Source organism: Uranotaenia lowii, chromosome 2 (assembly GCF_029784155.1).
Source record: "Uranotaenia lowii strain MFRU-FL chromosome 2, ASM2978415v1, whole genome shotgun sequence".
Lineage (NCBI taxonomy): Eukaryota > Metazoa > Arthropoda > Insecta > Diptera > Culicidae > Uranotaenia > Uranotaenia lowii.
The window spans coordinates 3,137,823-3,150,820 of record NC_073692.1 but is presented as its reverse complement, the minus strand read 5'-3'; the positions used below and the strand labels follow the sequence as shown (position 1 = coordinate 3,150,820).

Sequence of the window (12,998 nt, the reverse complement as noted above, 5' to 3'; positions counted from 1 at the left end):
GTGGCGAATGATCAACACTTTGGCACAAAGCTGCCACTCCAGGGCCGGTGTTGGAAAATTTAAAAAATAAGTTCTTGGAAATAAATCCAAACATAATTTTAAAATGAAAGAAACAAATTCTTTTTCATTGCTCATTTTTTTCTTTTTTTTTCTCAGGGAACATTGCTCATTATAAACACAGGCAGTAATCAATATTTAATTTAGAATTGAAATATAAATTTGGTACTAAATACAGCCGGTTGTTTTGAAAGAAATTGCTGGCTTCCAGCAATCTGGATTGCTGATTTTCCAGCAATTTGAATTGCTGGAAACCAGCATTAACGTTTGCTGTTTTTTCCAGCAATTTAAATTGCTGGAAATTTTGCTGGAAAGTCAGCGGGACAAAAACCAGCAAAATTTTGCTGGTTTCCAGCAAAAAAAAATTTGCTGTGTAGTCTCTTCATTAATAAATTAATAACTCATCGCTATCGGTTGGAATTAAATGTAATTGAACAGAACGGCAATTTTTTTGATTAAAATTAAATTTCATCAAAATATAGCTAAAAAAATCATTGAAAAATAAATTTGTATTAACCTTTAAAATAACCAACTGTGAAATATTAATATCTCACGCATACATTGAAATATCGTAATAAAAAAACCATGGGCTAATTTCTTTTAATCTCTAAAATATTTTTTGTGAATATATTTAAGTATCACCATATCACTCAAAAATATACACGCGTTTCCCAGATATTTGGATTTTGATTTGTGTTGTTTTAAAATAACATTATGCATTAAAGGGTTAAGGAGCATTTGATAGCAGACATGTGGAGGATTTCGAAATAGTAGGGGAGAGTGGGGTAGTGGGGAAGTTATGAAGCAAAGAAAAAAAGTGGCCCATGATATCCCACTCTCCCCTACAATTTATGAAAATCTCTTAAGTAGTTTTGATTTTAAAATATTTTTTTTTGCATTTACAAAGAATTTGGACGAACAGCATTTTTTTATCTCGATGGAAAATCAGCGATAAATATATTTTTTCTATCCGCTTAAGCGCCTAATACATTAAAAATACTTTGTAGAATTTTAAAATCAGTAGTTTTATAAAAAAAACAACATTTTTAAAATGTTTATACATTTCTGTGGAATTACTATAAGGTACACCGGGGTAACCGGGGTAAAAAAACACAAATTTGTTGAAAATTTCCTGAAAAATTAAAGGGAAAATCTACCGTCCCCACTTAGGCCGATGGCATAGTGAGTGCGATGCGATGCGAACCGGCGTATGCGATTTAATGCGGCGCACCACATTTGAAGAAAATGTATGCGAATCGCTTAAACCTGACATACTCAACGCGGCGAACCAGATGTCAATTTGTTCCACCGCTCGAGTTCGCATTGGCCGCGTTCACGTTCGCTCTCACTATGTCATCGGCCTTACCCCATAAAGCGGGGTAAGTGAAGACACCAGCAGTCCATAACAATTTACGAAATAACTTTTTTCGCTTTGCGTCTATCAAGCTCATCTCTTCAGCATTTATAAACAACATGTTCTGCAAAATATTGAACGCGTTTTTATCAAAATTGACCCACTGCTGATTTTTTTATGGTTTTTTAAAGTTGAACTATACGAAAAACCGTCCCACTTACCCCGGTGTACCTTAACTATTATTTGGCTGGTCACCTAATCCATATGCAAACAAGACAGTAAACAAAGCGGCATCATCTCACTCCCGCATAGCGAAAAACCATACTCTGAATCTTTCGAACTATTCAGTTCTGATTATATTAATAGCACTGACCACACTGACTTGACACTTAGAACAAAAATTCAACCATTTTCTGTCTAATTTTTTTTGTCAGATTCAGTAGATTCGCAATATCGACGGCAGGTGGCGAACCTGAAAAATTCGACAAAAAATGCCCTGTAGGAAAAATGGACCTGTTTAGCCCGATTTTATCGTAGAAATTGCCTGTTTTTATTTTAAAGTTGGGTGGCATTTCCTTATTGGGATTGCATTTCTTGAAATCGATCGATGCGCACTCTGGAATCGATATTGCGTACTGTTGGAAAAATTATCCAGAAAACGAAATCGAGTGTCCAGTCAGTATGGTCAGTGTTAATAGTTAGAATGTCTTTTGGGTCATCGCTAATGTGCCTTCGCTAGAAACGAGTAAAAACTATTTCTAAATGATACGATTAATCGGGCCGCTCCCGAAGGAATGGTGATGAAATTGCAGCTGGAGGACGAAACCTGGCAGAAACGCTCGGCTGCTCGGAAACGTGAAATTTCGGTTGAAGAAACAATGTCTATTACTTATATGTGAATTCCATAATGTCGTTTTAGAAATGTCCAATAAACAGTTGTAAAAAAAAACTCCTAATATTTTTAATTTGATCGTTATAATAATAATTGAAAATAGAGGGTACCATTTATTATTTTTAATTGTTAAAAGATCTTCAGAAGATCAGCTGTAGCGTCAGCAAAACGTGAAATTGAAGATTAAATAACGATTACATCTATCTTTTAGCTACTACTTGAATCAAGAAAAAAGAAAAAAAAAATAATGGTTACTCTAACGACCCGTTCGCTGTATCGTATAGTACGTCCAAACGATTCCATTCCATGAAAAGAAGAGTATACTGAATCAAAGCAATCGAAAGATTCCTTTTAATTCAACCACGGTAAATGAAAAGTTCATATACCAGTATTTCGATAGCAACTTACTACCTTCTTCAGTGAACGTTTTCGATTGATGAATGTGTATCGTTTCCCTCCCTTATATTGTCCGATAAAGAAGGTAGTAGTTGCTATCGAAATACTGGTATATGAACTTTTCATTTACCGTGGTTGAATTAAAAGGAATCTTTCGATTGCTTTGATTCAGTTGAATCACTCAACCGAGTAGGCTCATACCACAACAGAGTTATTGTATAATACCGATTTATGCGGGTGATCCCTTTCAAAATTCAATCAGTAGTACCTACAATCGGTACAATCAGAAGTCACGGAGCAGTGACTGTTATTTTGGATAAACGGACAAAGTTGATCAATATTATTCTAGGATTTGGCGCAGAGACGTTTTGGTTATATTTACTTTGTTTGAGATTGATAAGAAATAATTAAGCAATGATTTGCTTATCTTATATGTTAACATTAGCCGTGAGAAATCTAAGAAAATAACTGGCGCAAAAATTTTATAATATTAATATCCATATATTCGCTTTCGCAATTCCTCATTTTTCAGTTTGACAAGTCCTGCTCAATTGAAATGACACTGAGAAAATACCGAATATTTCGTCTCTTTCTTGAAGTCTCTTTAATATAAGCAAATGAGTAGTATACCTAGCATCAAGCTATGCTGAATCGAAAATAGAGTTGTTTTTGACATTTCTTACGCACACTTGCTGAGCGTGTACAGATGAGATAGGACAATTAACCTCAAAAACTCTCGGTACAAAAAACGGGCAGCCGGACGACACACATGGTCGTTTTTGAAGTTAATTGTCCAAAAACTCGAAGGTGTTGGTGAAACAACCAGCATAATATCACGAACACTAGCAGCGGCAAATAGGACTATACCAAATATTTCGTCTCTTTCTTGAAGTCTTTTTATATAATATAAGCAAATGAGTAGTATACCTAGCATCAAGCTATGCTGGATTCGCTGTAGCGCTGTGGGCAGAGATGCCAATATGCCTGATTTTTCAGGAATTGCCTGATTTTTCGAGACTCTGCCTGACAACCTGAAAAGCCATTGAATTTCCCTGATTTTTCCAAAAATGCCTGATTATGGCTGATTTTTGCGATTGTGATGAAAAATGGGTAGTAAGGAACTAAATAAGGTACCATTGCTGAAGTTAAAAAGCGAAAATGTGGCTGAATGAAACCAATCGAAAGATTCTCATTAATTCATATCTTAAAAAGGGAATGAAAAGGAATCTTTCGGCTTTGATTCAGTAGAATTATGCAACCAAGTAGGCCTACAACACAGTAAAAATGTAGAGTGATGACCAATAAAAAAAAAAAGGTCATCACTTTTAGAGGAATTTCCGTTACTTATGTAGCCTAATTTTGCCTGATTTTTATTTCACCAGTTCCCTGATTATTGAAAATATATGTTGGCAACCCTGGCTGTGGGTAGAATTTCATTTTCTCATTCTCAAGTCCAACCTCCATGGGCGATGGGCGCGCTCGCAGTCCCGGTCAAGGCGTGTAAAGCTTCAGGTGTGTTTATATACCAATGCACGGAATCGTCCATCTTGTGTCAGGCAATCGTAATCGTAGGCATGGTAGGCGAACAATTCGCTGTTGAAAAGCGCTCCGTCTCCACCCCTCATCAATGAGAAACTTTTGGTACCCCTTGCCTACTTTTCCTCAATATGCATCCACCCGTGGCTGGAGGCACTCTGGTCCCGGTATACAATTTCTCGTGTGTTAAACAGAGAGAGAAATAGCCTTTACTCCAATTTCACTCCGATTAGCTGTCATTCTTATGGAAATCTGTGTAAGAGTAAAGAGCAGGCTTTATTCTTTTTAGCAGGCCCAATCTCAATAGGCGATGGATGGAAACGACAATTCAAGCGTAACATTTCAAAAGGGCGAAACTAGCAGTTTGCTCGAAACGAGAAAAACGCGTTTGAAAATTCGGAACACCTATTCAAATCCTATTTAAAAAATCGACCACTTTTTGTTCAACAACATTAAAAAATGTGCATAATATTCCCTTATTGTTCGATGGTTATCAAGAACTTTACCTTTTTTCGCTTAATTTCAGAGATTTTCGAGTTTCGCCCTTTTATTGTTTTCGATTCCAGTTACGCTTGCAATTTTCGCCCAATTGATCGGCCGTTTTTGTTTTGCATCAACAGGAAGTTTCGCCCTATTTAATTTTATCAATTTTTTGAAAGTTTTAAGTAATTTTAAAATGAAACAACGTTTAATAGGTAAAGTGCAACCGCGTGCATCCGGAATGACCGTTAACTCGATTTGTTTACATTTGGCAGTTTCGCCCTTTTTAAATGTTACGCTAGAATTTATTCTTTAAAGAGAGAATTCTCTCTTTAAGAACTGTCAAAAGTTGAGATTAGCTGCATCCCACTTACACTCATGGTAAATCATCACCCAAACTCTCATGCATGGGCAGCGATTCTGAGCCCTAACTGTCTACTTTCAAGCAAGTCTTGCAGAAACTTTTGGGAGTATGGGTTGGATTTGACATTTTCAACGCTCGTCCGATACACTCAGTGAGTATGGTACACAGGCATCAAACTTTCAGAAAAAAGTTAAAGCCAAAAAAACATGGAAGCAAATTGAGCTACGACTCGTGAGTGCAACATAAAAATCGATTTTTACTCGTGAAAAAGCTAAAGGAAACAAGTTTTGCCGGTAAAAAACGTATCCCGAATCATCATGGAACGTTTTGCAATTAATATTTTACACAAGCGGATCTACAAAATCTGTCGGTTGTGCGGTGTGGATAATCCAAACAAGATTCCTATCGTCGATGAAAACGAAACCATCATAGTAGGCGAGGACGACGAAGCGTCGTTAGCGAAAAAAATCGAGGAATGTGTTGGTATACAGGTATGGGTGTAAATTTTAATTTCTATTGTCACCATCAAATTTATACGAATTTGTTTATTAATGGAAATGATGTTTTCTCTTGAATTAACAGGTCACTAAGGACGACAAAATGCCTCAAAATGTTTGCTCCTTATGCGTCGACAAGATCAACGACTTCTACGAATATCGATTGATGTGCGCAGCTACGAATTTGCAAACAAGAACGATTTTGAACTTGAATTTAGTGGAGCCGTCTAAAAAATTGGTAAGAAAAATGCACAAAAACATAGCAATTTTTTTTCAAACCAATTATTTTCAAATATTTTTTTGGTGCTCCTGTTTTATAGACTGATTTTGGAAGATTTTGTCTATCACCTTCAGTTTTGATAATATGGCTTCTGGAAGATTTGATACTAATCAGTTCGGAGTAGAATTAATCATTGAAAACAGATAAACTAAAAAACCTGTATGGAAAACAAAAACTGACTTTGAATCAATTTATATTTTTTTTCATTCAGTCAAGGAATTAGATACTGCCTATGTATTCTGGTTTCAGTAATGCAATGCTTTAAAAAATAAAATAACATCTAGGTACAAAATACAGTAGAGAAGTTATAACTATAAGTTAAAAATTTTATATTGAAGATTTTAATAAACTTTACAATTTGTTGAACATGGTGAAATGTTTTGCTTATGCTTCAAAAATGTTTAAAAAATTTTTTGAATTGATTTTTTTTGAAAATTTCGTGGAATTCCCGTTTTTAACAGGGAAGAATAATAAAAAGAATATTCGGTTACAGAAATAAAAATTACTCGCAGTCCTTGAAAAATTTGATTGCAGAATTAAAACTTCTGTATCATTGTTTTTTCTACAATTTTGCCATAATGGTGTGAAAATTTCTTACAAATTTTTTAATTATTTTCATAGCTTAGCCTTTAGAATCTCAAAAACAAGCGGGAAAATTAAGAGAATTGGATATTTCGATTCAACGCCATCCAATTAGTCTTAATAAGCTCTTAAATTCTTAATGTTTCGAAAAAGATAAGTTTGTTGCATTATGTTATTCACAAATTACATGAAAGTTCTAGCTTATGATATCTTATTTCAATTGATGGAATTTCCAAAAGTTTTATAATGCACTCAGATAAAGAGTGATTAGTTTAGTGAAGTCCATAATGAAGGAATTCGTTAAATTCAAAAATCTCTAACGCATAATAATTGTTGAGAACGAATTTTTGAAGGCTTTGTAAAATTTAAAATGCCCGTTATGTAAAGAGTAAGTTTCAAATTTTCTGCACGTAGATACCAACAGAAAATTATTTACAATCGTGCCTGTATTGCTATAAACTTATTTTTTAAACACCACTTTATGTTTTCAAGAAGCCGAGCAATTTTTTCAGTATTTGAATCTGGCTGCGAATATTTCTATTTAAAAAAAACAGCAGCTTGCAACTGTATTTTCGGGAAAACGCTTTTGTTGAGGAGGGTTGCTATTTTCAAGTTTTTTTTCTGGAATTTCGACTTATGATAATTTCCTTGACCCTAACTATGATTTTTTATTGATTGGTTGACGTCAAATCTATAAAGAACAATAACATACAGGATATATTATGCATACGGTCAATTTAATTTATTTGTTGTCCTGCGCCTACTAACTGATTTTTAAGAGGCTATCTCAAAGAAGACAAGAATGATTATTACATAACATGTACCTATTATTTTCATATTTATATTTGCCAGATAATGTTCGGTGTAGAATCGAAACCGGATGACAAAGCAAAAGTGGAGGTAAAAGAGGAAGAAGATAAAAAGGAACTGCCCAGTACGAGTAATATTGCAGCTACGAGTCCCAGCAAGAAAGGTCGCAAGAAGCGTGGTCCCCCATCTCCATCTCCCTCTCCAGTTCCTGTCACAAGAGTTAAAGCATCAGTAGAGCTTGTGAAGGATGAACCGGTTCCCTCTACGCCAGTGAAGGCTTTGACTAAAAAAGAGCGTCTCAAACAAATGCAGCAACAACAAGAACAACAAAAACAGGAGAAAACAAAACTTAAACCTTCACAAAGTGAAAAACCGGATAAACATTCAAAGAACAAAGTCACTTTCATGGAAAAAATCGAAGAAATTCCAACTGAACCTAAAAGTACTCGGTCAAAGCGCAAAGAACCGTCTCCTGCGAAAGAGTTAGAAAAACCTTCCAGTACTAAGGATTTAGCTGTTCCTCCGCCTAAGAAAATTAAATTTGAGCATCCATGTTCTTTCTGTACGGATGAATTTAAATCCCAAGTTGAGCTAGATACTCATTTAGGCCAAAAGCATACACCCTCAGTACGTAAATATGGTTGCGGATCGTGTAGAGAAACCTTCGATACTATTCTTGAATTCAAAGATCACAATCTCTGGCATCAATTGACCCGAACAGTTTACACTTGTTTCAAATGCAAACGAAAGTATGATAAAAATATTGCACTAGTCAAACACATGACTTTGAATTCATGTGGCAGAACAGCACGTGGTAGGCCACCAACTCTGCTGCCCGATGTTCAGTGTCGCTCGTGTCACAAAAAATTTAAAACTCAAAATCTCTATGAATGGCATAGCTGTTTTCTCAAACCTAAAACAAAGTGTCCAAAGTGCAGCAAATACTTTGTCAAAAGGCAAATTCTGACTCGTCATTATATTATGTACTGCACCGGAACCCTACCACCACCGGAACCTGTTATCATTCCGAAAGAGGAACCAATCGATGCCAGTGAGCATGCTTCGAATGCAGCTCCTGTATCGACTGTTCCTCAAGACCGAAGAACACGACGAAGCGCTCCGGTTGAACCGGAATTGCCGAAAGAAGAACGTGAAATTCCTTTCCCGCCACCACTAGAACTTGCTCTACAACAGGCTCCCGAATCATCTCATCCACAGCAAACTTCACACTCTAAAAAGAAATCGACGAGAAAGCTGCCGACATCTGCAGCTAAAATTGATACGCCCGCAAATAACGCCTCAAAACAAGAACCAAGATTGGTGACGGCGAAAATTAATTCGTTGTTAGATACGGGATCCAAACTTGACAAAGACACTGATATTGCAACCATTAACAATCTTCTAACCTCTGTTACACAGGCCATTGCTAGCATTTCAGAAGCTAAGGCAAAAAAGAAGGAAAAGAAGAAAAAGAAAGATAAGAGTAAAGGAAAACGCTCAGAGGAAGATATTAACAAAGAAGATACGGATATTACAGAAACCCCTCCTCCGCTTCAAGAAACGCCGACTCCGGTGGACGATCGAACGGATGAAGAACGTCAAGCAGAAGCTATTGCTTTAGAGGTGGGAGAAATGTCGTTGAGTCAACAACTTGCGTTCTGTTCTGGTAAACAGCCAGTATTGGTACTACCGAAGACAACTTTCAAACAAGAATGCAGTGAGATCGATACCGAGCCATCCCAGCTACAAGGGATGCCAGAGAATGGTGAAGAAGCAGAAGAGTTCGATGCGTCACCTGCAGATGATTACTCTGGATTTCAAAACGATGACGATGTCGATAATAACGGTGACGATGATGGACAGAAACAAACAAATGCTTCTATGAACCAGGAACAAGAAGCAGAAGAAGAGGAAGAGGAGGAAGAAGATGATTTCCCAATGCCAATAAAACAGGAAATTGAAGAACCACAGCCAGTCGAAGAACCACAGCCAGTTGAAGAACCACCGAACAGAACAAAAATTGCGGATAAAGAATCTCTGTTTGATGTCAACCTAGCTGCAAACATCAAGAAAGAACCTAATTTAGATGATGAAACATCAACGGTAAGATCAGGTAAACGAAAACGGCCAGAATCACGTACTTCTGCATATTCGCCTGTGCTTGCGGTCGGATCGTCAAGAGAAACCATTCAAGATTCGCCCAAACCAACATTGATACTAAAAATCAAAAAGGAAAAAGGCTTACTGGCTGTAGAACCAACGTGCGAAAGTTCTGATAATTCCGTTCAACAAACTGAATCTGTTGAATCGGATTCACAACGTTTATATAAAAAACCAAGCGTTCTTTCTATCAAAATCAAAGAAGAAAAGTTAGATCCTGAGTATGACCGTCAAGAACAAGTTATTACTCAGCTCCCTGCTGGTTTAAAAATCAAACAGGAGCCAATTGACCCGATCGAGAAGAGATCAATACCAATTGATTCCCAAGATGTAAACAATGATGATGATGATGATGATGTGGTAATGATAGTTCCTTCTCGCAAAAAATCGCGACCAGCAGAAACATCATCAGATGTTATTGCTTTCGATGGAGTTCGAATCAAACAGGAAAAAACAGAGTCAGCTATTTCCGTTGCTCCTGTAACTTCAGAGGCAAACTCCAAAAACTCTGAGAAAAAAAAGAAATCAAAAGGTAAAATTAATCCATTTGCGTTGCTTAAACAACGAATGGCTGCAGAAGCCGCAGCTAAGAACGCCCAGAAATCAGAAACATCTGTAATGGCAGGCCCTGCACAGAACCCTTCTCCTTTACCAGTCATCACAAATGTGGTTGGCAATGTAGCCACGACATCGACGTCTTCGAAAGAACCTTCATGTCCGGGAAGCCCTGGAGTAGTTAAAGAACATTCAAATATTCCAATTATTACGCAAGTTGCATCAATAGCATCAGGAATCGAACCATCAACGAAAGAATCACAAAACAAAGTCTTCTTGGTATCAATCAAACAAGAAATAGAGGAACCAGTAGCAGATATAAAACAAATAATTAAAAACGATGCTGAAGAAGAACTTGGGTATGAAAAAAAAATAGACACGCATGTTGAGTTAGAAACCGGAGAATCAATTTCAGAAAAAGAAGTTTCAACTCAACAAATTCATGACCAGAGAGAACTAACAACAGTAAATGAGGAACGGGAAGCATCTGTACCTGAAGTGGCAGAAGCCGAACGTGAACTATCTAATTCACCTCCTGATGAAAAATTATCAGAGAATGGAAATCCAAATGGAGAACTTATCCAGATGGACGGAGAACTACCTGTTGAACAAGGTGCTCGAGAAAACTCCGACGATCTAAGTGAATTTCCAGATAACTCAGAAGGGACAAAAACCTGCAGAGAAGATAAAAATACGGACGAAACTACGGATAAAATAGAAGCCAATACAAACAATTCAGAATGCCCAAAACAAGTATATAGTGCTGCAAAGGATGACGATAAATTAGGAAATAGAATGTCTGAAAACATGACGTTTCACAATGTTGAGGTAAATGATGACAAAGGGCATGAGAAGGCGCTCGAAAAACATGAATCATTGCAAGACGACAACGTCCTGGAATCAACATCAAATCAAATGATTGAGAAAGATCAAGTACAAGTACAAGTGAAACATAACGTTGAAAAGTTGGACGTGACAGAGGGTGGTTGGCAAGAACATTCACAACCAAACTTACAGTCAGAAAATATAAGCGAAAATCATCCGGAAAATTCAACGTCACCCATTTCAGATGCTCCTAGCGAAAATTATTATGACGAGTCGCAAAGTCAATTGAATGTACTCCAGCTTGAAAAACCTGTGGACGAAGATGAACTGAAATTTCAACTCAAAGGAAATATCAGAGTATCAGAAAAAAACAGTGAGATAGAACATCCAATGCAATCAGAAAACATAAATCTCAGGCCTGACAAAACACAAGCCACGCAAGATGTCGATTCATCGCAAAATGAGCCATGTAGTAGTAGCACTATTCTAGTTAATACGACTAAAGAAATAGCTGTCGAACAACTCCCACCAGATATTTCATGTCAGGCTGATTTTGACGTACTTGAAACATTTCTGAAAAAAGACGTGGAAATTTCACACGACAGCGATCCAACGCCGAAAACAGATTGTAAACAAAGTGATGCTATTCCGGAAGAAGATTTAGATAGTTTGCTGAACAATAAGTTAGAGGAGATATCTGATCAGCTAAAATGTCCTGCACCATCGAGTTATGGTCAACCCGCCGAAAGCAGTAGACTACAATCAGATAAATTGAATCTGAATATCGAACGGGAACTAATGCATGAGATAGTACCAATAGCAGAACAACAGTCGCTGGAACCGACCGCTGATTTGCCAATGAGTAATATTAATAGGAATAATGATATTTTAGGAGATGACAGCATGTTAGAACTAGAACAAGATCTGCCACTTCAAATTGGAGGAAGTAATGAGCAGTCGTAAATCGGACATTCAAGTTTCCAATTTTAAACCTAAAAAGTATCTTATTTTCTTGGAAAACGAAATCATTTCTTTCCGGAAGAGTTGAATATTAATTTGGCAATATCATGATGTATCAGATATCAGAAAATAGTGTGTATCTTTGATGCTTTCAGATGTGAGTTTAATAGTTGAACGAAAGAAAACGTTTTTAAATCATTTAAACACTACAATATTTATCACCTAAAGCTGGATTTGTACCTCAGATGAATGTAAACATAAATTAGTCCAGAACTCTAATAATCGAAATAATTTGTTTTTATGCTTTCAGGAACAGAACAGGTATACAGTATACAGTAGTTGAAAATATTAGAAATATTTTTTTCTCAATGCACTTTCAACTTTTCCAAAATAGTTCAAATCCAAATTATTCACGCTATTTAATGACTTCAAGATTTTTCACGTTCATTTGAGGTTATTTATCCTTTGGATTTTCTAATGCTCTCAATAATTTGTTATTGTGAGTTAGAATGAATAACTATTCAGCACTATCTATACATCTGTGTTCATGAAACTGCCAACTTTCAATTATTTTCTAGTATTTCTGTTCATCCTGAAATGAAACTTGCAATGAAATGTAACTCAAAACATAGAATTCTTGAACAGATTTTTTTGTCATGTAAAAAATATTTAAAAATATATCCATGTGACTATCCTACTCGCAGGTTTGAGTTGATCTGTACTAATGGGACTCTTATGTGGCATTTAAAACAACATATTTGAACGAGTGAAATCGACATTGCCAGCAAAATGAAAAAAAGTAGTGCAGTGTAAAAGATAAACTTTAATAAAACAATCATAACTAGACAGTAAAGTAGATGCCTTTAAAAGATATCGATGACATTCCTACACTGTATTCGGGTTCGTTAACGAAAATGATGGATACTTAGTTGTTATTTCAACGATGTTGATTAAAATGTTGTTAAAATTCGAACAAGGTTTATATCAATTTTTGGCAGCAAACTTTTTTTTGCTATGTCGATGGTAGATTACTTCTTATGAAACAATTATTTCAAGAGTCATGTCAGTGGTTCACTTTTGGCCTTCCAGGATAAGTAAAATACTAAAACAAAACAAAATTATCCTAAAACATTTTCTAAAATCCATGATACATATGCTCCAAGTCTGACGTAAATTCCGGGAAAATTAAATAATCCACAATGCTGCACACCATAAGAAACCACTCCGAATTGTACCATTCGCGTTTTATT

General features: G+C 36.2%; 1 protein-coding gene across 1 annotated transcript; it reads left to right on the top strand.

Moving 5' to 3' along the window:
* The first annotated feature begins 5,262 nt into the window (after positions 1–5,262).
* LOC129745668 (uncharacterized) lies at positions 5,263–12,601 on the top strand. Its single transcript, XM_055738930.1, has 3 exons — positions 5,263–5,570; positions 5,662–5,814; positions 7,291–12,601. Exons 1-3 carry the CDS (start codon positions 5,397–5,399, stop codon positions 11,749–11,751), a joined length of 4,788 nt encoding a protein of 1,595 aa, XP_055594905.1. The 5' UTR covers positions 5,263–5,396; the 3' UTR covers positions 11,752–12,601.
* The last annotated feature ends 397 nt before the right edge of the window (positions 12,602–12,998 follow it).